The 25480-nt window shown below is 43.9% G+C and overlaps 1 protein-coding gene across 1 annotated transcript in view; it reads right to left on the bottom strand.

The window, feature by feature from the left end:
- The window catches only part of FHDC1 (FH2 domain containing 1), a 111552-nt gene that overhangs the window by 69629 nt on the left and 16443 nt on the right, over positions 1–25480 (bottom strand). Inside the window, exon 2 of the mRNA XM_078676939.1 lies at positions 20158–20712. Within this exon, the coding sequence (XP_078533065.1) occupies positions 20158–20640 (483 nt within the window). The 5' untranslated portion in view covers positions 20641–20712. The remainder of the gene's footprint in view (positions 1–20157; positions 20713–25480) is intronic.

Below are 25480 nucleotides of genomic sequence, written 5' to 3'. Positions count from 1 at the left end.
GCAAGCTCCGTCTAACTCGGAATCGGATCTATTGCATCTCCCCCACACATCTACCAGACCAGGCTACTTTCAGGACCACACCCCCTCTTCTCAAGGATGACAATATCCACTCTCCTGGGTATTATTGACCCACATCTTTCACGTGCAAGAAGCTCGAGGGTGAACAACAGGGGTTAGCGCCTATGCTGAGATGCTTGGAACAAGGAAGTTACCCTCAGTCAGAATTGCAGTTTATATTGACAAGCACCTCAAATTTCCCTTGTCTTTTTGCTCTGTTTCTTAAAACTCTCAAAAGGGTTCTCTCACACCCAGGAGCTCCTTGGTTAATGTAGTTACTCTTCAACACTTGATGTTCAAAGGGTTGAATCCAAGCAGGGCCTCTTCAGCGTTTCCTCCTTCCGAGGTCAAGCAACGATCACCAATAAGTTAGAGAATAATCGCAGGTTATGTATGACAAAGACGAGCTATAATTATTCCACAGAACACAAGCAACATCTTTGTTACTTAGAACAAAGCATGTGCACAGACAGAACTTGTTGTTCAGACACAAACTCATTTGGTTTCTGAAAGCAATACTTCTAACGTCATTTCCAAAGATGAGGCTCAATTTGGCCTATGTAGTATGATCGACTTTTTCCACAGCACCTATCACCTTTAGTGGGTGGACTTGAGAGAGCAGGATACAAGAGTGATAATTTGAATACCATTATGGCATGGACTGGCTGCTTTCTCTATTTCAAGGAAGATTCTGAAGGCTTTATGGTGAAGTGTCTCGGGATTTGTATAAGAAAACCTGGACTTAAATTCACCGGTCATTGTAATGCTACTTTATCTATCTTCAGGAGTCAATACCGTTTCCCAATATCTTACTTGACCGACTCAAGGGAATTGGCAGATCAGGCCCTGTGGTGGCTAAAGCCTTTAATTGAAGATCACTCACAGGCAGTCTTCCTCCCCCTTTTCACCTCTTCCTTTAAACCGCTTGTTTGTGGCATACCTCAGGGATCTGAGCTTAGCCCCACCATTTTAAATATTCATCTTGAACCACTAGCAAAACTCGTGGCGACATGGGCAGTGCAAGTGGTCTCCTATGCAGAGGACACTGAGCTCCTCCTGGTGTTACAGGAGGAGTTGCCCATGAAGCTTATTTTTTTTTTTAAACTGTGCCTGAAGGCAGTAGTCGAATCGATAAATGAAAGATACCTCAAGCTGGATTCCGAAAAAAACGAAATCCTCTTTTTTGGCATCAAGATATCTCCGGATTCTAGTACTTGGTGGCCGATAGAACTGGGTGCTATCCCGTCACTCTGCCCCAACTGTTAGTAACCTTGGAGTGAAATTCGACTCCAACCTTTCATTTGAGCCCCAAATTAAGAAAATGTTCGCCTCATGTTCTGAAGTCACTGAGGAGAATGCTCCACCTTATCCCGGTGGACACTCGTAGGACAATCGTCTATACATTGGTCACAGCTAAACTGACCATGCAAACAGTTTTGTATTTTGGCATACCGAATACAGCACCTTCAGAATGTGCAGAACTCAGTTGTGTGCTTAATCTAAAAAGGATTCCCCCATGAGCCTCTGTGTTTAATAATCTTCACCTACTCCACTGGCACCCGGTCACTAAAAGAATCCAATTCAAGGCTCTGTCTTTGCTTTAGAGCCTATATGGCAAAAGGCCCTATCTACCATCGGAAGAGGTTCAAGCCACATTCCCAATTCAGATCCTTGAGATTGAATAATCTCAAGCTTTTTCCGCTACCTCCGATTCACAAGGCTGGATCATTGGGTTTCCTTGCCTCAAAGCTGTGGAACGCTCTTCCCCTCCACTTGTGCTGTAGCCCTTTAAAACCTATTTTCAGAAGAACCCCAAAACCTTGCAGTTTGATTCTTTCTTATAAAGGCACCTCGCTTGCTGACCATAACCTCTCGCTTTTTTATGTGTAGCTCAGCACCGGAACGCGTCTTCGGATGCAGCCGAGCAATTTACAAATGTATTGTATTGCAAGTATAGGGCATGGTCAAACCTCACACCCTAAATGGGATTGGATGCCACATCCTGCATTGCCTGATGTTGGCTCAAAAAAGCACTCGGGACTGGTCCAGGAGCGGATGCAATTCAGAAGTCATTTGTTATGTAGTGCGGTGCATTGTTTTCCTACACATGTCAAACATGCTTTTAATACCTACACATAATTTTTACATACATACATACATATGGCCTTTTGGTTACTGGAATAAATTCTGGGCCAGATTTAGTTGGCCACCTTTACATATGTGGCTACAGACCACGTTAGCCTTCATACTGATCTAATGTAATCAATCCTACAGAAACGCACAAGAAGGAATACAATGACAGAGCAGCCTTTGAATTTCCCCCCCCCCTCCCCAGCCTTTGGCTTGAATGTGTTTTCATGGTTTGGCATTGCATGGATGTAGACCACAATTCACGGAGTAGCCATGATCTCATTTTGTGTTTACATTTGATTTTGGTGATGGGCCATTGTGTACTCCTTTATTTAAAGTGCATTAACACTGGTAGACTGAGGTTGCGCGACTCACGCATGTGAGTGTTCTTCGTACGCGCATGCGCTTTTCCACCACACGTGTTCATTAGGCATGCGTGACCATCCAAGTGGAGAGTGACTCTAATTGCGCATGCGCGCTATATGTCTAACTACATCTGCGCATGCGATAGATAGAGTCGGAATAGCGCCCATGCGCCGTTACACCGTTGCCAGGACCAGCTGCAACCAATTAATCACCCAGCGCGAGTATAAAACTGGGCCCAACCGGTCCGTCGGTGCCTCCCCTTCGGCTCGAGATCCCGCCGTGAGGTACCGACGGACAGGTAAGATGGGATTGGAGAGGTTGGATGATTGTTTGCATGAAGTTTTGGTCATACAATAAGGACAATGGCCCAACAATGCCAGCTATGACCAGAGGTATGCTTGTCAGGACGGGGGAATTACTCTCGTTTTTTCACCAGCAATACTGCGCAGCTGTTCAGTATAGATAAGAACTGAGCTACTTTACAGCAGGTAGCACTAACTTGAGATATGCATAAAGGTTGTGATAGATGCTAGTCGTCGAATGTTTACATCTGGCTCATCGTGGTGGGGTACCAGGTGTGGGCAGATCAGAAAATTATTGGGTTAGGTAGACAGTACATAGTACTAAAACCTTGACAGTGATCTAACCAAGGAACTGTCTTTATTTACATGTCTAGAGCGGGGCCTTATCCTTCCGAGCAGTTGCCGGGTGAGGTGAGGCTTACTTCCCACAGATTGATGGGTAAGTGCTATATCAAAGTTCCTGAAATACTATACAGAATAACTGTTGGTGACGTAATATTACGCACCGCTTGAATGACCATCATAATCTAGTGATGGATCTGTCTGAGTTCCGCTTAAACTATCGCTGGTTTCGCACAGTAATAACACGTGTCACTAAGTGTATACTTAAGTTGTAAAATGTTGTTTATGTCTTAACAAGCATCACGTGTTTACATTTTCTACATGGTTTTTCTCTTTTGTTGACTTCTATCACAGGGAAGACCAATTGCATCCATTGAGCAAATTAAGAAGATGCGGTAGGATGGTCGTGTTCGACCACTCTTATTCTACCTATAATATGGTCTATTGATTAATTTTTCTTACTTTATTTCAACACATTTGATAGTGTAATTGCAGTAGCATATGAGAGCTTGGCCCTGATGAATGCCAGTGAACTTACACAATACGGCAGAAACATGTTGGCCTGATTTTTGTTTTCCACCAAGCAAGCTGGACAGTGATTATTTCACACTGTCACTACACTATTTTTAATCTGACGTCCAGGCAATCACTATTAAAGGTCTTTGTTTGCCTTGACAGCCATTTTATCCACTTCACTTGATATATAATTTTTGCACTGCACACATCAGCTTCACCTCTTGTATGAACATTTGCGGTGTTCGGACCATGACCAAGTGATGCATTGCCAAAATACATCTGGGCATTTGCAGACTGACCATGGTCTGAGTGTCCTACATGATGAGGCTCCGCCAGTTGGGTGGGCTGATAGGACTTAAACAGCAATTGTTGATAGTCAATCTGATTGTTAGCCCTTGACTTGTTTTTTTCTGTGCACCTTGTCCAGCGTGAGTTTAAGCATCTCAGTGTCACTCGACTGACAGGTACTCTTGTTCTTTATGTTGTTACACTGGGGGTATTTACCTGTTAGGTCGCTAAACTTTTCCCTCGGACCCTCCCCTACGAATTGTTGTTACATTATTATGGTCACCATATAATGGAGGCCAGTATGAGTTCTTCAATTTACTTACTTTGCAGAGCCGCCAATGTAATTGATTGATTGGCTTTTTTTGCTCAGGGATTATCTGCTGATTGGGTGCCTTAGCCTGACATGAAAGCACAGCAGTAGTTAGCAACACTAGTTGCCCTTATGCTTTACCTTTACAGTGCTGAAATACCAGGTTTTCAGATTTACAGTTTTTGCTGTTCTGCAAGTGGACACATGAACAAATAGGTCTTCTTAAAATTGGTATGAAAATCTTGGTCATTTGTCCAAAGTTTGTAATATGCAATCACAATATTTACAATAATTTGCTGTGTGCCCCTGATAGATTACCACTTACATTTCAGACGTTGTCTACGGACGCCTTTTTAGGTCGAAGGCCTAAAAGGCTGCGCTTGCGCAGTCTTAGGCCGGAGAATTAATGACTTAGTAGCGCAGAAGGTCCCGCCTCCCTGCCCTGTCTCTCCTTCATTGGCTGGCTTCCTAAAAGGAGGCCAGCCATTGGAGGAGAGATGCATCACTCCAAACAAGCCCCGTCTTTTTCGGATTCGGGGGCGTGATTTTTTGCCTTCTTTAGCCCTGTGACGTCGTCCGTCACTCAGGACAGCAAAACCACGCCCCCGTTTCCGAAAAAAATCGGAGCTTCGCGGCAGCCATTTTTTTTGGGGGTTGTTGTGGTGAGGATCAGCGCAGCTGCCACTCCAGGTAAGTTTTTATTTGTTTCTTGCTCACTTTGTGTCATAGTGTTTTCAATGTTATTCCGAGTACGGCATTTTGCGTGTGTGCGTCTTAGATACCTACATCACGTGGACGCAGTATCTGCGGCGAACATGGCGGCTCTCGGAGCTGGCGGTTCTTCTGGCGCCTCGGAAGATGCGTTCCTAACGTATTATAATGAGGTTAGCCGGCTTGTTTGTGTCGGTGTGGGGAAGGAACTTGCAAAAGCGTAACTGTGAGCACCCGTCGGGATCGGCGTTGTGCGGGGAAGTTCGAGTGACGGGGATGATCTGACCAATACTCACCCATCACCGTAGGGTCTGAGTCTGAGGACAGCTCTAGCTCAAACTCCAAATAGCAGACATGCAACGGAGGCCGCCCTTTAGCACACTCTAACGCGAGGATGGGTTCGGGGGGAGGGGGTGTGTACAGATGGCCCCTTAAACAAAATAGTTTTATTTACAGTAACAACGCCGCGGGCCCGGGAATTGTGTCCTTGCACTGCTGACGTCACCCCCCTGGGCCGCGTTAGGATTGGCCCTGCGTTTTAAGGATTCCCTGCTCGTCACGATGGGTGAGTCCGAGCTCCCGGTGGTTTGTCTAATTGTTCAATCGTATGCGGCAAAGTATTGTATGCTGTTGGTCCGAGGAGTGGACATTGGGTCTTCATGGGGGCATGGACGACGGTGGGGGCACACGTTAATGCTGCTCCCAATGGTGTTCAGCTCCGAGACGTCATGCAGCTATGGTGTGATTGGTGGTGGTGTATCTTACAACAGAGGCCGGCCATTAGCACACTCTAACGCGAGGATGGGTTCGGGGGGAGGGGGTGTGTACAGATGGCCCCTTAAACAAAATAGTTTTATTTACAGTAACAAAAACGCCTTCGTACTTTTTTTTGTATTAAAGTGTGTGCATTACACAGTTCAAGTATGAAATCAGGGAGGATGTGGTATTACGACCAGAGCTGCCGGCTTTGGAATTGGCTTCGCGTCGGTGCAAGACCCTCTGATTCTGGTCACATAATTTAATCTCCCTGTTCCTAAAAAAAAATGAATGTGTCCTTGTGTAATGTAACTATTGCTCATGTAAAGCGCCCCAATGCGTTGGTGTCGAGTTCGCGCTAAAAAAAACTACATAAGTGTGTCATAACTATTCAGTCCTTAGTTCAGATTCCTTTATAGGACGACGGACTTATTTTGCTGTTCTTAAATCTCATCTATGTATATTATTTTATCGATGCGCGACAGTACGTACATGTTCTCATTTAATGTACCATTGTTCAAGTGTTAAAATCTTAAAGGTTCGCATCCTGCTGTACGAGACTGCCATCTGCTCTGCGAAGACGCCTGAAATGGCAGAAACCAGTCCCCGGAAGCTTGTTTCCTTCCCAGTGTAAGAATTGGCTTTTGTAGTCTGGTCTGCCCTGTTCCCATGATGCACTGGGCCAGGGACAGACTAATTTGCATACAGCCAGGTTCTGAAACTGGGATGGTGCAATGAGCTAAAAAACGGTGTTGGATCTAGCCCTGATCTCTTGACTGGGTGAGAGTACTCTGCTTAATTCAGAGACTCTTGTCCATCACCACCCCTTGTTGTAAATTATTTTGTCCACCCTAAGCGTGGAAGGGTATACTCAGATGTGAGTCCCTTGCTCATTGCACCATCAGGATTCAAGCAAGCCGGGCCGAAGACGCCTGAAATGGCAGAAACCGGTCCCCGGAAGCTTGTTTCCTTCCCAGTGTAAGAATTGGCTTTTGTAGTCTGGTCTGCCCTGTTCCCATGATGCACTGGGCCAGGGACAGACTAATTTGCATACAGCCAGGTTCTGAAACTGGGATGGTGCATTGAGCTAAAAAACGGTGTTGGATCTAGCCCTGATCTCTTGACTGGGTGAGAGTACTCTGCTTAATTCAGAGACTCTGTCCATCACCACCCCTTGTTGTAAATTATTTTGTCCACCCTAAGCGTGGAAGGGTATACTCAGATGTGAGTCCCTTGCTCATTGCACCATCAGGATTCAAGCAAGCCGGGCCGAAGACACCTGAAATGGCAGAAACCGGTCCCCGGAAGCTTGTTTCCTTCCCAGTGTAAGAATTGGCTTTTGTAGTCTGGTCTGCCCTGTTCCCATGATGCACTGGGCCAGGGACAGACTAATTTGCATACAGCCAGGTTCTGAAACTGGGATGGTGCAATGAGCTAAAAAACGGTGTTGGATCTAGCCCTGATCTCTTGACTGGGTGAGAGTACTCTGCTTAATTCAGAGACTCTGTCCATCACCACCCCTTGTTGTAAATTATTTTGTCCACCCTAAGCGTGGAAGGGTATACTCAGATGTGAGTCCCTTGCTCATTGCACCATCAGGATTCAAGCAAGCCGGGCCGAAGACGCCTGAAATGGCAGAAACCGGTCCCCGGAAGCTTGTTTCCTTCCCAGTGTAAGAATTGGCTTTTGTAGTCTGGTCTGCCCTGTTCCCATGATGCACTGGGCCAGGGACAGACTAATTTGCATACAGCCAGGTTCTGAAACTGGGATGGTGCAATGAGCTAAAAAACGGTGTTGGATCTAGCCCTGATCTCTTGACTGGGTGAGAGTACTCTGCTTAATTCAGAGACTCTGTCCATCACCACCCCTTGTTGTAAATTATTTTGTCCACCCTAAGCGTGGAAGGGTATACTCAGATGTGAGTCCCTTGCTCATTGCACCATCAGGATTCAAGCAAGCCGGGCCGAAGACGCCTGAAATGGCAGAAACCGGTCCCCGGAAGCTGGTTTCCTTCCCAGTGTAAGAATTGGCTTTTGTAGTCTGGTCTGCCCTGTTCCCATGATGCACTGGGCCAGGGACAGACTAATTTGCATACAGCCAGGTTCTGAAACTGGGATGGTGCAATGAGCTAAAAAACGGTGTTGGATCTAGCCCTGATCTCTTGACTGGGTGAGAGTACTCTGCTTAATTCAGAGACTCTGTCCATCACCACCCCTTGTTGTAAATTATTTTGTCCACCCTAAGCGTGGAAGGGTATACTCAGATGTGAGTCCCTTGCTCATTGCACCATCAGGATTCAAGCAAGCCGGGCCGAAGACGCCTGAAATGGCAGAAACCGGTCCCCGGAAGCTTGTTTCCTTCCCAGTGTAAGAATTGGCTTTTGTAGTCTGGTCTGCCCTGTTCCCATGATGCACTGGGCCAGGGACAGACTAATTTGCATACAGCCAGGTTCTGAAACTGGGATGGTGCAATGAGCTAAAAAACGGTGTTGGATCTAGCCCTGATCTCTTGACTGGGTGAGAGTACTCTGCTTAATTCAGAGACTCTGTCCATCACCACCCCTTGTTGTAAATTATCTGCTTTGTTGGAAGCACAGAGAAAAGAACCGCACTGAAGAGTAAAACACTAGATGAAAGGTGCACAGAGGTCCTTGGTGCCACTGCACACGGTGCATCATTCATAACTCTCGTCCCTTGATCAGAAACTAAATATCACTTTTATAATGTTAATTACGGGTTAATTATTTTAACCCTTTGATTATCATAACCCTCTCTACGTGAGCATCTTTGAAAAGCATACCCCTTACTACAGTTACACTTGAGGTTTATAGGAATGCCATGTTCTTTAAGGATTGTCTACTTGAGCACTTAACCATTTGTTAGCATGTTAACTGTTGCACAAATAAATATTCCATATAGTGACCGCAGATACTAGCAGCAAGTGGTTAACGTTAAAACAAATGTCGGTCTTTACATTCCGCCCAGCTTCTGTATTTAACCCCATAGATTTACCTTGATTACACGATAAGTAGTGCCCATTGCAACATGTTGTTTTCTTTTGCTTGTTTCCCTTTGTTTCCCTTTGTTTCTGGGTCACTTAAACGGGTCCTGCTCCCGCTGAGTGTGGGGTCGACACACTGCAGTAATTAATATCTTTGCACCGAGGCCGTCGTATGAAAAACTCGCCATGTTTCTTGGATGGGCAGGCCTAGTGGTGAGCCGGGAGCAGGCCGGGTGAGCAGATGTCGTAGTATTACAGATTGCCTGTTCCCTGAGTATTGAATGGTGCAAGGGGAGGAGGTAGTCGTGAGTGAGCTTTTTTGTGTACATTGTTTTTAAACTGCTTTTCATGACTGGAAATATATATTTAAAGACCATTCAGAATGTGAGTGCTGACGTGCAGCTATGGTCCGGTTCGTACAATGCCTATTACATGGATCAAAATTCTGTAGGAAATCGGACTCGGACATGAGTCCCAGTTCTGTAATTCTTGAAATTACTTGCCTTTCCACTTGGGTGTCTCAATACGTTTAATTTCAAACTTATTATAAAGCGTTGCACAGCCTCTTGCACAACAAAGTAACGAGAAATGCAGAATTTAGCACAAAAAAACATACTATGCGATAAGTACTCATTTGATGCTAATATTTATGGTTGGGAGTTAGTTTACATAAATGCAAGTGGCTAGTTTGGTAGGATGTCTCCTCATCAATCCCACAGACCTGCCTATTGCATTGGCGCGTTTTTATTTGAAAGGGAATGACTGTGTCCATGGTACTTAAGTCTTTTTGGCCAGTAAACCCATCCACAAAATAATAGCACTATTTCCTATCTATAAGGTTTGTGAAATCAGCAAGCATAACATTGCTGTAAAATGTTAACGTTTCTAAAGTTGTTTTCTTCACCTGGACAGACCATTATACCTTTCAGATTATATGATTTTTATAGTGGCAGTTAACAACTCTAAATGGATGCCCTAACCATAAAGGGAGTTGCTGGGGCCCATGGCAGGTGAATTATGAATTACTGTTGTGCAATCTTACTAGTGGGTGGTTTTCGCTGGCCCATCATGGGGCACTTCTTATTCTCCAGTCCCTTTTGTTGGAAAACCTAGCAATGGTGTATATTTGTATTGCACCAGCACCCTACTCTGGATGCCTCGAAGCAGATTGAAGTATGTGGGTCATGGTCTACAGTAAATCTACTGCAGTCAAGTTTTTTAGTAATTTTTTTTTTACGCTGGTTGAAGTCTCGCAAATACCCTAGACCCTGACTTGCTCTTTATCAGTGTTGACATTTATATGCATTGATGATGACATCGTAGTCCTCAATAAGTCGTAATGAAGACAAAGACTAAACATGGTAGATTTCTGATTTAAATATTTTCTACAATTTGTTATGTCCTAGTAAGGCAAGATTCACTTTACATTGCCCTTCTGAGCAGATAACACCCAATGGCCCATTTTCACTTCTACAAACCATTACATCTTACTTGTTTTGGACTTTGAAACTGGGTGTTCTCAGTATAGTCCCTTGAGCTTTTCACTGTATGCTGCTCTGGGGCTAGGAAATAAATTGTGCTCTCACCAGAGACATCCGTGTGTCCCCAGCAGGGTCCGTGCGCTCCCGCATCTGACAGCTCTCCCGACCTCCGGACACCAGTGGGCATCGCGCCGCCGTACTCCACAGGAGCAGCATTACCGCACAGGCCGGCCCTGGGAAACTACACTCGGTGAATAGATGCGTTATCTGGGGTGATCAGCTCCGATAGTAAACCCAGCCTCCACTTCAAGGCGCTAGGAACTGGGCAGTGCTGTATTAGTAGCCTTCACAACCACAAGCTCTGGCGCACCACAGCTAGACGTGCACTCATTACAGTCTGGTCCCTCCTCGTCACTCTGTCACCCTGTTGTCACTGTCTCATCTTTCCTGCCCACTTTGTCCATTCACCACAGGCAGCGTTTTATTTTCAAACCACAGAATCCATAAAGCTCCTTTCCAGACCCGTCACTACCATCAAAGAGTAACGTTATGCCAGTGGTGTAACGAAACTTGAGGGGGCCCCCTTGCAAAGTACATGCAGGGAGCCCCCTCCATGGTTCGGGGACAGTCCGGAGCTCTCAGATCAGGGATCCCTCCTCCCAAGCTCAGCATTATTAAAGTTAGAGCTATTGTCATTGCTCATGACATTTTTTTTCATTTTTTTTATTTTTAAAACATAAATAAATGGTATTGTCATTGACAATGGCAATAGGTGAGCATTAGAGAGTAGTAGAGCGTATTCGCGGACACAGAGCCACACACACAAACAGACAGAGCCACACACACACACACACACAGACAGAGCCACGTACACACACACAGAGGCTCTGTCTGTGTGTGTGGCTCTGTGTCCGGGAATACTCTCTACTACTGTCTAATGCTCACCTATTGCCATTGTAAATGACAATACCATTTATTTATGTTTTTAAAAAAAAGAAAATGAAAAAAAATGTCATAAGCAATGCCAATAGCTCTACCTTTAATAATGCCGAGACCATTGCATTGTAAATGCTTGTTTAGAAATCTCTTCTTGAGGGTACTGCTCAACTCTGCTAACACTGTCTGTTGGGCAAAGGGGCCATACTTCTGACTTCCATATCGTTGTAGTCCAAACTGTTGCTTCATTATGGGAATCTCTTTCTAAGACAACATACACAAGGTCGCACAACTATTATCAAACACTCCCTTAGCAAAAAACCTAGGTATATTGGTTTTGCCAGTGCCTACAGTATTACACACTATGCAGCCACTATGTAATGCTTCTTATGAGTTTTGTCCAGATTTTCTGCTAAATCCGTCTATACATAGAGCAACGCCAGCATGAGGTTGAAATACGTTGCGCTCCTTTGGTTCACGAGCGCCCAGAGGCACCATGGGAACACGGAATCCAGGAGTTAACGAGGAGGAAACATATGGCGCGCTGCAGTTCTGGGGACTGCAGCGTGAATCAGATTTCTATTTTTACTTGATAGGCTCAACTAGTCTGAAGATAGAAGCCGCTCTATTTAAAAGGCAACTTCCAGTCTAGTTAGCCGATTTGTTATTTTTCCCAGGAGGTGCTGCTTCATGAGATATCGGAGCCAGAGAATGGCTGCGCTGAGGAGGCTGACAGTTTACAACATGTCATCTGTCCCAAGGACTAACGGGGTCCTCCGCCCATTGCATCGAAGCTGACACGAGTACATTCGGTCCATGAGGTCATCACTGGGCATGTGTCTGGGAGCTACCCCTCATGTCAGTGGGGTAAACGCACAGAGGGCCAGAGATGACCTTATAACACAATAAAAAAGGTGCCATTTCCGATTGATTTCCCCTTCTTTCAAATTTGCACCTGTACTTCGATTTCAAGATACATTAAAACAAAAAAACACATAGGACCCAAGCAAAGCACACAGTTAAGATAAGGCAGAGCAAGCCATGAAAGTAAAACATAAATGGGCATAACATGTCGAAAGAATAACAATAAATGACATTTCGTGCACTATTGTGGAATGCTGTTCTTGGTAACAGGCAACATTGGAAAATAGATTTAAAAAAAAAAAACGTGCCATTTCGATGTTCACACCTACAGAATTTGTAGTTTTAAATCTATTTCTTACACCCAATATGCTCATGAATAGTCGGTCTACTCATTTTTTGGAGTCCATTTTTTTAAATTTACAAGCGACCTTTCCATAAGATGAATGCTGTCGCCACAAGTGGAAGGAGGGCAGGTGTGTCAGGCTTAACTCAAAAGGGCTCCACACCCTCCGCCTGGGACGACTCCTGGTGGTCCGCAGCACTTGAGCCACCTCCCACACACAAAACCTTTGCATCATCCTGGACTCCTCGCTCACAATGAACTGCCAGATCAACGCGGTCTCATCAGTCTGCCACGCCTGCTCTGAAAGATCTTCGAGTGGGTCCCCCACCGAGTCCAGAAAGACAATCACCCACGCACTCATCGGCAGCAGACTCGACTACGGCAATGTATTCTATGCCGGCATCACCCAGAAACTCCTCAAGAAACTTCAGAACGCCTCCGCCAGACTCATTCTCAACAACCCCCGCCGCAGCCACATCACCAGCCACCTGAGAGCTCCACTGGTTTCCAAACATAAGAATCACCTTCAAGCTCCTCACACATGCCTACAAAGCACGACATGATGCGTGACCTGCATACCTCAACCAAAGCCTCACATTCCAAGCACCCACCAGAGACCTTCGCTCCACCCAACTGGCCCTGGACACCGTCTCGTGTATCTGCAAGACCACAGCCGGAGGAAGATCCTTCTCCTAGCTCGTAGGAAAACCTGGAACACCCTGCCTTTCCACTTCAGGCAATCACGGTCACTGCCTCAATTCAGGAAGGACCTCAAGACCTGCCTCTTCGACTGAATCATAATGCCTTCGACGAATCAGCAGCCAAGCAACCCCCACCCCCTCCAGTGCTTTGAGACCCTTACAGGTGAGCAGTAGCTCTTTACTAGACAACTACTGGATTGATTGATAAAAAGGTTAAAAATAATAGCCATCATCATTTAGCCATTCATAGTCCACCACAAACAATAAAGGGTCTCTAGGTGCCTCAATGGTAGAGGCTAAACCTCCATCAAGGTTATTTCATTTGAATGCTCAGAAGAATAAACGCTCCCATGGCCTAAAAAGTACACATAGCTCTACGACAAGTGCTCGGTCCACCAAGTTATCTAACATTTAGCTAGGGTAAAAAAGTCCATGTTTTTTAAAGTAACCGGTATGTATGTGTGCAGCATTTCAATGGAGATCCCGAAGACCAGAACGCTGGGTTCAAGGGATCCCGACCGCAGATTCGAGTTGTTGAAAACTATATGCACTGTACAAACCCATGTGTCACTAAACCACCAAATCCCACTAAGCCCCTTGGGAATGCTTGTTATTGCTTTCTTTCCAAATGTCTGTCATTTGGATTTTTTTCTGACACACCAAAGCAATGAGGAAGAGGATGTATGCGATTTTTGTTTTGGGTAACACACTAACTGCGAACAAATTAAAATGCACATAACTTAAATGTCAAAAGCCCACAATGTGTGCGTCACTTTGTCTCGGTCTGCAGACTGTCTGGCACCCATTGTTGAAAAATTCAATATTTGCAGCCATTTTATCTGATTTCCCGGGCTGTCCTGGCTGGTTACTGAAGCACTTTTGCCAAGTAAAGAGGCTCAAGATAAAGGGGGACAGCAGCTGGGCGACAGAGTGGTTGGACCAAGCAGGTGAGCTAAGTCACTTGCTTTGTTCAAGTAACAACAGAGGCCCCCACCTAGAAACCACAGAATCTTAGATGTGTGGTCTTCCGTAGCAGAGCAGGCATAATGTCAGTACTAAGAGTTTAACACAATTCTGCATGAACCACTGAAAGAGGAAAAGCAAACGCACCAGTCTTAAGTCCCCATCCAGAGAGCAAAAGGAGTCAATAAAATGGGATCTAAAACTCTGGCTCAGTCGCTGAAATTCTAGTATGGTCTGGAACCAGGAGAACCAAACAAGAATTTAAAGAGGATAATGCAAGTTCTGGCTTTTTAGAGCACAGAACGTCGTTTATAAGGAAAAACCTGCCCATGTAGGACAAACAAATTCCAACAGGATGCAGGAACATAGAGTATATCAACTATAGATAAAAGAATCTTATGTGATGAACAAAAAAAGCAATGCTACCAACTTCTACATGGCAGAAATATGTTCTATCTAGAATAAGTTCAGAATTATCCTTCTGAACAGGGACTTCTTAAGGCATGGTCAAAGTGAGCTCTGGCCCAGGGCCCCAGCTTTTCAAGGGGCCTCCCTGATACAGCCAGCTCTGTTGTGTTCTGTGTAGAGTTAAGCCCTGATGACCTTCAGTAATTCTTAAACAGGTTGTTTTAAATAGTGTTTCGCTTTAATTTATTTTTAATGTGAGAGTCTATTACAGACATTTTGCAGAGAAATGTTGTGTTTATGTTTCATACAACATACATATTTTAGAGTAAACAAGACATCACATATGAGAAATGGGAGGATGTCAGATTATTTGCAATAATATTAGTGAGCTGCTGCTCTATTACTGTCCCTTAATATTAGATGATTAACTTTAGAATTTGGACCAGGCATTTATGCACTGTCCGTGACCTGACCAAAGAGGGCATGAAAGAGCTTAAATTAGATCATAAATTTAAAGCATTTTCGCTTACTTGAAATCTCTGGAGGCGGGAGTTTTGATGGGAGCTACCTTGCTCAATAAAATCGGAAGGACTCTGCCTGATATAACACTGAAACCGGAAGAAATACACAGACCCTTTCATAACACAAGGGAAACCATTTGATGTGGGGGCCACTGGGATGTTTCACAGTTGAAGACCTAGATAACAGTAGTCCCTAAAAAAGAACAAAAACAATCCGAAGTGTGTCTCATCGTAATACGGAAACTGGGAGCTTGGACACTGAAATGTGGGTGATCATATATTGATTTTCTTGCTGTTGGAAATCGAAAGACTTACCAAAATCCTGAAGAAGTCCGTAAGGATGAAACAAGAGGTTTTTAAGAAACTGGCAATAAAGGAATTGATGAAGAGCAAGGAGTCTGTGTGTTTAGGTTACATTATTTTTGATCTTTAAATAAGAAATCTCATGCCCAACTACTGTGGATGAAAGTGTGAGGTTGCGCCGAGTCAATATTGTATATATCATGTGTAGGGATTTTCTCCTACATTAAAAAGCAAAGACGTTTGTCCTTTTTTTGACTCCTGCATTCCGAAAAAAATATCGTCTATACAATGATCAACACATGAAACGGGTTTTTTAAGTATTGCCCCAAACCTCATATAAATAATTTCAGAGGTGTCCCAAACAGGGGCCCCCAAAATATGTTCAGTCCGGCCCCCCAAATCCTTAAGCTGTCTCTGCATAGATGACACCCTGTGCAGTATTCATGATAATTATACCATGGCCGGATTAGTACAGCATTGTCACCCAGATGCTCGCAGGTTTCACGTGTTTCCGATATCTTAAATTCAGAAAATAGTCCCCTCTTCCTTGTGTCCTGCAGCGCTCCTGGTAGACACAGCAATCACAGCAAACACTCGAACCGATAAGAAAAGCAGCTGACCCCACCAGAATCAGGTTGACATTCACACTATCTGGGACCACCAGTTTTAAACATGAATGGAAGAGAGTCAACGCAGAAGAAACCGCAGCAATCCACGCACAGAGTGCCCTGCTGCCGATGAGGCCAGGGTCTCAGGGTTCGACCGATCTCAACTTGGAAGACCTCAAGGAAATGCCACGAGAGGGGCAGAGTGGCACCCAACTCTCACAGTACCCAAGTAGCAATTATTGTGTGTAAGAGTTGCTGGTATGCTGTGGCTTGATTAAAGAGGGCCAATGGAGAAATTCGAATCAGGACTAATGTTTCAATCTAAAAATGCTTGCAGGCATACTGGCAGGTGCTCGATTGCACACTCCCATTTTGGGACTAATCTAGATTTTACACTCATCTGGACACATTTGTATAGTCCTATTTTGGTACACTATTCGATCTCAGTTAAAAGGAAGCTTATACGGACATTAGAATAGTCCAGTTGCAGATATCCCCGTTTTCCATAAAATAAGCAGTATTCTTTGGTGCATATTCCTATACCACCACACTGCTCCACAATGAAGGACTAATACAAACACACTCTACACCAAAAAGCGGCGAGTACTTTGTAAACGTTCCCAACTGTAAAGTTGTCAAGTTAATGCTTTTCACAGTTTTAAACGAGGATTTCTAAACCATGCAGATTATCCAGAGTTACAGACATGAACCTTCTTCCGAGGCAGCGTGCATATTCATACACCCGGACACTACTTCAGCTCAGTAAGGATAGATTAAAAGTTGTTTTATATTACATTATTGCATTACTGCTTGTACGTTTCGGAGTACAATATGTTAACATGCATCCTCCTCTGGTGAGTAATGGCGCAGTTGGCCTGGATTTGTGCATCTTTCAAAGCGTTGTTTCTGTCGACACCTTTATCATATCAAAGAATATATTGGACGGCTTAATTATCTCCTCTATGGGATTAAAACAAGCCTAACATTTTTGGCTGCGGACCAGCACCGTAGCATCACTGCAGCCCATTTGGGACACACTTTATCTAGCACAGATCCAGGGAAATATGTAGTGAAAAGGATACCTTCAGTTATACTTCAGGGAGTGTTTCAGGTAGACTTCAAATAATGGTCACCCATGTGAGCAATTCGTAAACATCATGTCTGGGAGACTGGTAAGTCTTCAAAGGGTGTAAGGGTCATGCAAATAATTCCAAAGGCAGATCGGAATCCATTCACGGAGATGATTCAGTCACCACAAGATTAAGGCTGCTGCTTCATTTCTTTTTTAATCTTGTGTTGTGCCTTCCTTTGAAGTCATTCAGGAAAGTGTGTTCCTAACTTCTCGTTAGCTTATGTATTAGGACACAAACTACATCTGAATTCTTATTGCTGGTAACCTTGGGAACCTACGATCAATGAAAAATCCAAATTCCAATGAAAGAGAAACTTTGATTGTGTTTGCAGTCATTCCAATTAAATGGGGGGTTGTATTGTTTTGTACAACTAGCCTGTGGGAATAGTTTCTACATAGTGTTGGAGGCCTCCGAAGCAAATAGCACAAATGCGAGAAGTACTGCTGAGAGAAGAAACCCGCTAAGAAAACCTTAAAAACAAAAACAGTCCTGCTTTTCAAACGATTTGTAGAGTCTAAGACACATCATTAGGGAGTGTGGCAACAGAATATTTTAATTTACGAACCCATTATGCTTGTGTCTGAAATGATATACTGTTTCCCAAACTAAACACCCAATGATAAGGCGGGAAAACCAATTAATTTTGCCTTTCAAGTGGACCAAAAGTATTTTACATACCTGCTTTGATCCTCTAAAACCAATTAAGCCAGAATTAGGAAGTACCTGTATACCAAGAAGGATGCAGTGTGGGCGTTTGACCTTTGACATTTCCTGTTGGGTGAACACATCTCAACGGTAAACTGAATCCATACTACTACCACTTGCACATCTAATGCTTTTTTGTTGGTCATATGCACACAAATTTCCAAAGGAATACAGTAAGCCAGGAGAAGTGAACATAAAGTGTCCTCGAAACTCGGCATTCAGCTGAAGTTCATGAGGATTTAAAGCTCACAAAAGTAACATGAAGCCTATATCTATTGATCAAAAAGGAAGCCAGTCCAGACACAAGCATGCAAGCCTGACTCAGTTCCACCATGTACAAAACTCAAGTTAGATCGGAAAATTGCTTTCTGTAGAAAAGCAGTAATGCAATTACACCATCAACAGAGTATCCATTACAATTCGAACATATAATTGCATTGGTTTGCATAGTGAGATGAGTAGGTTTAGTTGGTTAACCCAGTGCCTGAAGGAACAAGCATTGGAAAAAGCAATTCTCTGCTATTTAAGGCAAAGTGTTTTGCTGATGGTGTAAAGCTGTAGATAAAAAAACAAAAGGAAGAGCATAGGTTGTGCTTACGTGCATACTCGACATGACACTATGGAAGCCCAGCATGCTTGTGCATGTTCATATGGCATGGCACAGCAGACATTTGTAATTATTTTTAATGCATTTATAATCCCAAGATGGCAGGCACCGCTTGATGCAGTAAATACAAATTTGAACGGATGAAAAAGCATGTTTAAAACAAAGTGACCTGGAAGTAAATGGAAGTTGCAGGTCTCTTATTTAAAGATTGTGATTGGAGAGGTTTGGGAGTAATGGGTGGTATGGGGAACAGGTAGTGGTGAAGTAAACGTGAGGGGAGCAACAGGGACATGGAAGGAGAACAAGGGAAGAGCTTGAGGTGTGGCAAGGAAATAAAAATAAAAAAGGCATGGTGTGGGAAGCAAATAGCGAGCTGGGGTGGTGGAAAGTTGGAACAACAAAGAAAGTGGAGGCAATTGGGGGTAGGGGGAGCAGCACACGAGGGAGAGCGAAATAAAACCATGTGTGAAAGAAAAAAATAGTTTCCTTAAAGTGAGCAGTGGAAGGATACAAGTTAATTCCAGGTGAGGGATAAACAAGCAGCGGAAGGGACGTCATGGAATAAGAAGCAAGCAAAATAGAGTGACAAGAAAGCCAACTAATGTTATACAGCTAAATGGTGTCTGTACGCAGGAGCTTAAAAAAAAGTCCAACCAGCAGCACTGGTTCGCTATAGCATTAGAAACATATCAATTAAAATACCAAGGAATCAATACCTTCCAGGACAAAAACGTAATCACCGTCACCCCCTCTATCAAGTTCAATTTCCTTTCTCCAGATACTCATTCCAATCTCATATCACCAAATTCCAGTTCGGAAACCTGTTGCAAGAATGTGTTCATTTAATAAAAAACTCTCCACAAAGGACAAGGATCCAGGGCCCTAGAAGGTGTAAGCAGAGGGTACATTATCCAAGCCCACGCCTTTCAGGGCCCTGCACTCGTTCAGCAACATTTATTTATAGCCTTCACTGTTTATTTTTGAGGAGGCATCTAGCACCACGAGACATCGTCAAAAGCCGACTTCACTTGGTTTTCTCTTAACCTGCAAGATGTTTTTTTTTTGTTTAACTTAGAAAATGTTCAACCTACGGAGGCCCCATTAACGGGGTTGACCCAGGACCCACAATAACTTCTGACCTGCGTGCAAGGATCTATTATAATCCTATTTTCGTTCTAGATTATAATAGATTCCTGCATCAGTTCTAAGTATTGGAATCATAGGACATTGGTCTACAATGTACATTGAAAATGTACAAAAAGCAATACACGCTACACAAACTGTGTCTACCTTATAGTGACGTTTAGGACCAGCAGCAGCTGGAAGAAAATGCTCAACTAGCAGCTGACCCCAGCAAAGGCTGAGAAAAAAAAAAAAAGACTATATTCCAGCTGCATCTTACATTTTAAAGCGGTCACCTACATTGTAAAAAGTATACAAAAACTGATGGACGGACTGCATGAATTCATCTCAGCCACTTTTAACTACGCAGGTCGTATCCAAATCCTTAGCCACCTCAGTTTGGACCCAGCCATTTGCAAATTAGTCTTGACCCTGCTCCAATGGGAACCATCCAGCCCAAACTGCCAAGCCAGGTTTTTCCTGAACTGTAACACAAGCAACGCAGGACCTTTTTGGTCCTGTTTATGGGCTCATCCGCTGGTTATAACTTGGTTCCAGTGACAGTATGCACAGGGCCTGAGATTAATTCAAGCATTCCGCCCATCACTTTGCTGTTGTTGCAATCTACGTCAAGGCACTAGGAAAGAAATACTTGCATTGGATATATTTTAGATCAGCTCCTACCTCCTCTTTGGCTTCTCTAAACGAAGACCTTGGACTTCTGTTTTTCGTCACAATCGCAGTCTTTACGACTTCTTGCTGTCCAAAGAGTTCCTCAATAGTCTTAGTATCAATTTGGTACTGATGCTGCCTTGCAGCCATGGTCCAGATGTTCATCTTGCCACGAACCTGCTCCTCGGGAATAGTTTTCCAGAAAAAACTGCGCAGCCTCTTGTGTCTGGAAAGATTGTTGGATCCATTGGGAAGAAACGATGGTGGAGGCGGAGGTCCAGGTGGAGGGGGAGGGGGCGGCGGCGGTGGGGGAAAGCCTGTAGCTGGAAAAGGACATGGCGGAGGTGGTGGGGGTGGGGGCACCGTTGTCCCAATCATTAATTCAGCACTGACAGAAATATCCCCATTTTCTTTTTCATTAGCGAGAGAGACGCAGTTCATAACATGCATTTTCCTGCCCTCTTGGAAGGGGGAGATGCTCTCGTTGAGAACCATAGAACAGAAAAGTGATGGTTTCTCAGTGTCTCATCCAATGGGAGGGAGGAATGTGCAGGCCCATCTCGGCACCTGCAACAAAAGACAAAAGGCAATTAGAGAGGGATGTGGTGCTTTGCACATTACAACCAACAGCATTATGTTATGGACCTCACATTCAGCGGGTGCTTCAGAGGTCTGCAGCCAAGAGAACAACTTACCACGACGCTCTTTCCACAAAGGTGAGGGAGAGTACTCAATCATTAATGCAAGAACGCTACACCACAAAAAGCATAGCGTCACCGCACAAGATGACTACAGCGCGCTTCTGACAAGCTCAGATGCAAACACACACTCAAGGATTTGGTTGCCCTTTGCATGTGGGGGTTTAGACTTGAATGATATATTTCACTGACGTTTTTGGACAGCTTTTGGAAAGTCAAGACTGGTGCATATTGGGAGTGATGGGCATTCTGAATCCATCACAGCTCTATGGAAATTTTATTAAGTAGGAAAAAACAGGAGCTGGAGAGAGAAGGGTCAGTCCGTAGGGTGCTCGGGAAATAAAGTGCAATGTTGTCTACCTTACTCTAAAGCACCAACCAGGAGGGCCCAAGAGATGAGCCGAGAGGGAGAGTGGCAGACAGCCCTAATTTCCATGGCTACAAAAGCATCCTCAACATCACAACACCCAAAAGCGCTGATCAAGATCTTTCTGGCACGACTGAACAGCAATGAGCATCACATGACAGGACAGACCGGGCCTACAACCGCGCCCCGCCACCTTGATAACCTGCTTACTGACATACCAGCCTGGTTTATTAATTATTACAGACTCCAACATACAACAAATACACAACATCTCTACACTGTGGCCAGCTAGAAGCCCAAGTACCCTACTCTACTGCTCCACAGCACCGATAAAGAAGTAAATAACAATTCAAGCACATTAGTGAGCTTTCACGGATTAAATCGAGATTTGCACTTTGACTTTGATCCCTAGAACACACAACTCACTGTGTATGGAAGCCACACCTAGGGGCTCCGTGCAATGTTTCACATCATAGGCTCTTCCCACGTCAGCTCCAAAAATCTCAACTGTTTCATTGCTTGAGGAAGTCACAACAGAGTAGAAATATTTTAATTGCGTGTTGTCAGATTCTACAATGAGACTAAAGTCTGCACTTGAAGGTATGATTCAAGCCACTAGTCAACCACCTGTACCCCAAAAGTTCAAGTTTCAGACAAACCAACACCAGGTACATTATAAACAAAGGCCATAATAAACCTAATCTATGCACAGTCTGCACATGGCTATAGCAGTATACTTTTGACTTGCAGGCTGAGCACAATACGTCTCTAATGCCACCGTGGTGCAGATTTTAATGGCGATAAGAAATTTGGGAATAATAGCAAACATTAAATAGCCACCATGCGCTGATCAGCAAATTGTACATCAATTTCCAGTATAGCCACCTGATCAGTTGTTTAAAAGACACTAATGTTACAACTGCAGGAAGTAACACAACCACTTCTTAGATTGGGCATTCTTCTCCTGTTGAATGGTAATTCTGATGTGGGCTTTTAGGGGACTTTAAACTGGACGGCAATTGATTGAAGGTTACAAACACGCAGCACAACCCCCTTCTAGGGCAATACTTTAAACCTACAACTGGCACAGGCAGCCCCAATTCGACTGGATCTGAAAACATACAAGTCTACCACTAGGTATTACTACACCATGTTTTGTGACATTATGTTGAACACCTGGGCAGTGCTAGAGGTCTGAAAATAAAACTGAATTTCTCTTCAAGGATTCCCATAAATCTTTTGTGTCTACGAAAGTTACAAGGCCTTGCAAAGCTCACTAGCCTCACACATACCTCAGTGGAACAGACCAAAGGGTTGTTCTCTGATGTAATGCACCCTTGTTCATTAAAAGATTGTGTTTGGTGAAGTCTCGATTCTTGGGGGGCCTTCACTTGAGCAATTGATCATTCTTACAAACAGACCATAAGACGAAATCTGGATCAGGGTTTCACGCACTACAATGTGGAAAGTGAATATAAATTGCTGCAGCATGTCTCAATATCGGAGATGCCCTCTAAAAACTGAACGAAATTCTGATTGGTACCAGAATTTAAAACGAATACAAAACAGGAAAATATTTACTCGTCTTCCTGCAGTGACTTGTGACAAAGGAACACAATTATTAATCTTTCTGGGAAGCTTTTCTTCATCAGTTTACCAAGATTTTCTGGGAAGCTGTCCGTTGTTTGTGTCCAGCGCTCTGGTGCTCTCCAAGGAGGTAGTTGCCCCACCTAACAATTTATAAAAGTATTCGGAAGAATGGTTAATAACACTGTTTTTGTACCTCCTGTTTTGAAAATTGGATATCCAAGTAGGATCTGACTAAAATATCTGATGGATTAAAGCAGAGATGGTCAACACCATGTGATAATAACACAGTCCAACTCGCAGGCATATACTAGTCATACCATGTGATACATTCACATAAATTCGGGAAAGGGAGGTTTTCAATCCAAAAAGAAGCTAAAACATAGATTTTAGTGGCTCGTGATATTATTGTTGTATAGAGGATGAAAGCACACATCAGAATCCAATAGAAAGCTTTTGGCTACAGGGGGTTGGGCTTCCCCATCAAGAAATTCATAACCACGTCAAATAGGTTCGGTCTAGATGCTGGCCTGGGTAACCCTGGATAGAGGTTATCAGAATGGTGGGCAATGCTTTATTTCACTGTAGAACCAGGGTCTGGACTGCCACAATTAATCAATTCTTACAATTGCCTCATGTTAAGAATGCCAACCCCTCATTTCTCCTCCCGAGCAAAAATTACTGTCCATGACTGGACGTCACATCAATTTGGTGCCACTGGTGGGAACCTTTTGTTAACAGAAAAATATGTGCATTCCAAGCAATTTTACTTTAAATGGAAAAACGACTCTGAAGGAGATTTTTGCACATCCATGCTTGCTTGGAATTTAGCCATACTTGCTTAGAATGTTGCCATGCTTGCTTCTATTCTGAGGAGTATGTGCGTGAAGGCAAGGCTTTGGAAAAGGCTAGACCACAACATAGCTCTAGCAATCACAAGTCAAGAGTATTTTTGCTTAAAAAATTAATGGTAAACCCATGCACGTCAATTAAAATTTAACTAGGGGAGAAGCTGCTTGCAGTTTGGTATGTCTTACACTCCAATTGCTACTTCTGCACCCAGGAGTCACAAAGGCAGTGGCTTAGCTCCTTCAACTACATGCTTCAGAGGCAAATCTAAATCACTGAAGGGTGGCCCAAAGGTCAAACCTTTGATGCCATCAGCTCCTCAAAAACTGCATGATTTTACTTCCACTACTCCTACAATTTTGGTGAATGGATGCCCATAGGGAAAGCTTTTTTAACCACGATTTCTGTGTCTTTTGCATTTGTATTAACCCATCCAAGCATCCAGCCAATTGAAACGCCTGTTGCAGAGTTTGCAACTCGGACAAACACTACGCATGGTGGGAATGCTACTTTAAGCTAGTAATGTGGCCAAGCGCCCCTAGAAAAATAGAATTTTTGTAAAATCTATACAATAAATATTATCCAAGTGATCACCAGCTGTAGGGGGTCATGGATGCTCCTGGTTTAAATAAAAAGGCTCTGAAAACATACTACAGATGCAAAGCTAACTATGAACCTTGCGGAAAATTTTAAAAACACAATGAAAGTATAACAGACAGCGGAGGTTACGGAGACCCCCTCATGAATTACAGGACAGTAGGCTAAGCCCTTCAGCTGTAGCAAATATTAGGTTATTTTTACTTAGCACATGCTCCACTACTGCAGCATCATCTTAAGCCTGTTTTGTGTTCATCAGTGCGTCTCGCGCTGGCTCAGGGTGAAAAAGGTGTTTAGTGGATTATTTTACTTAGCTGTTCACAGGTCAACAAGCATGAAATTCATGTGTGTAACTAACACCTTACGAAAGTCTCAGGTGTACGCGGCCTATCTACTCCTGCAACAATGCCTCGTAAAAACAGGATGGCCAGAAGCGCCCTGAAACTAACAGCTCATTAATACAACGGGTTGTCCGCAAATACAAGCTAAACAACCCCATGTCACCTTTGCCCCATTCTTTACTCAAGGACAAGTATCCCATCAGACTTCAAAAGGCCAAAATCCCAGGGAGGTCAAGCTCAAGCCACCCAGATCAAATCTATGAGCAGCCTCTCCCCCCTCCCGGGAGAACAAGGCCCATTTATCTCCACCCTGCCAAACACCCGCCCCCAAATTAACAGCCAGCTGGGTTGGTTTCCTCTCTATAAATCAGGCAAATACTTATAACAAACAGGTCATGACAAAGCCAAGAGGTCTGGCACTTACAAACCAGTGCATTTTATTAAATTATTTTTACAAACATGTAATAGCCATTAAAGTTTTGAAGACAATACAAAATGATTGCAATCTGAGGCGGCATGCACATGTTTGCAACACAAAAAACGTCATAAATAAGACATCACAAACAAATTCTATGAATAAAACACTAGAATTTGCACCTCACTCCTTGTCATAGCTCTACAATTCCAGTCAGGCTGTGCTACATATCAGTTTGCAGATGCACAATTAGTCAAACCAAAACTACAACACCCAGAATACATCAGGTTATCAAATAAACCTCTAGGGTGAGAAACGTTATGCACAGACGGCATTGTGGAGCGTGGGCCTGCTATATCACAAGCCTCCCAAACGTATAAAACAGGGACCCAGCCTCTAGGGTCCACACCCCGTAGGGTTGCAAGAAGGCAAATTACCGGCCCTTCGGGCAGAAACATTAGAATCCTCTCCCATCCCATCC

The sequence above is a fragment of the Lissotriton helveticus genome, chromosome 2_1 (genome assembly GCF_964261635.1).
Source record: "Lissotriton helveticus chromosome 2_1, aLisHel1.1, whole genome shotgun sequence".
Taxonomy (NCBI): Eukaryota; Metazoa; Chordata; class Amphibia; order Caudata; family Salamandridae; genus Lissotriton; species Lissotriton helveticus.
This window is presented reverse-complemented; position numbering and strand designations above follow the sequence as displayed.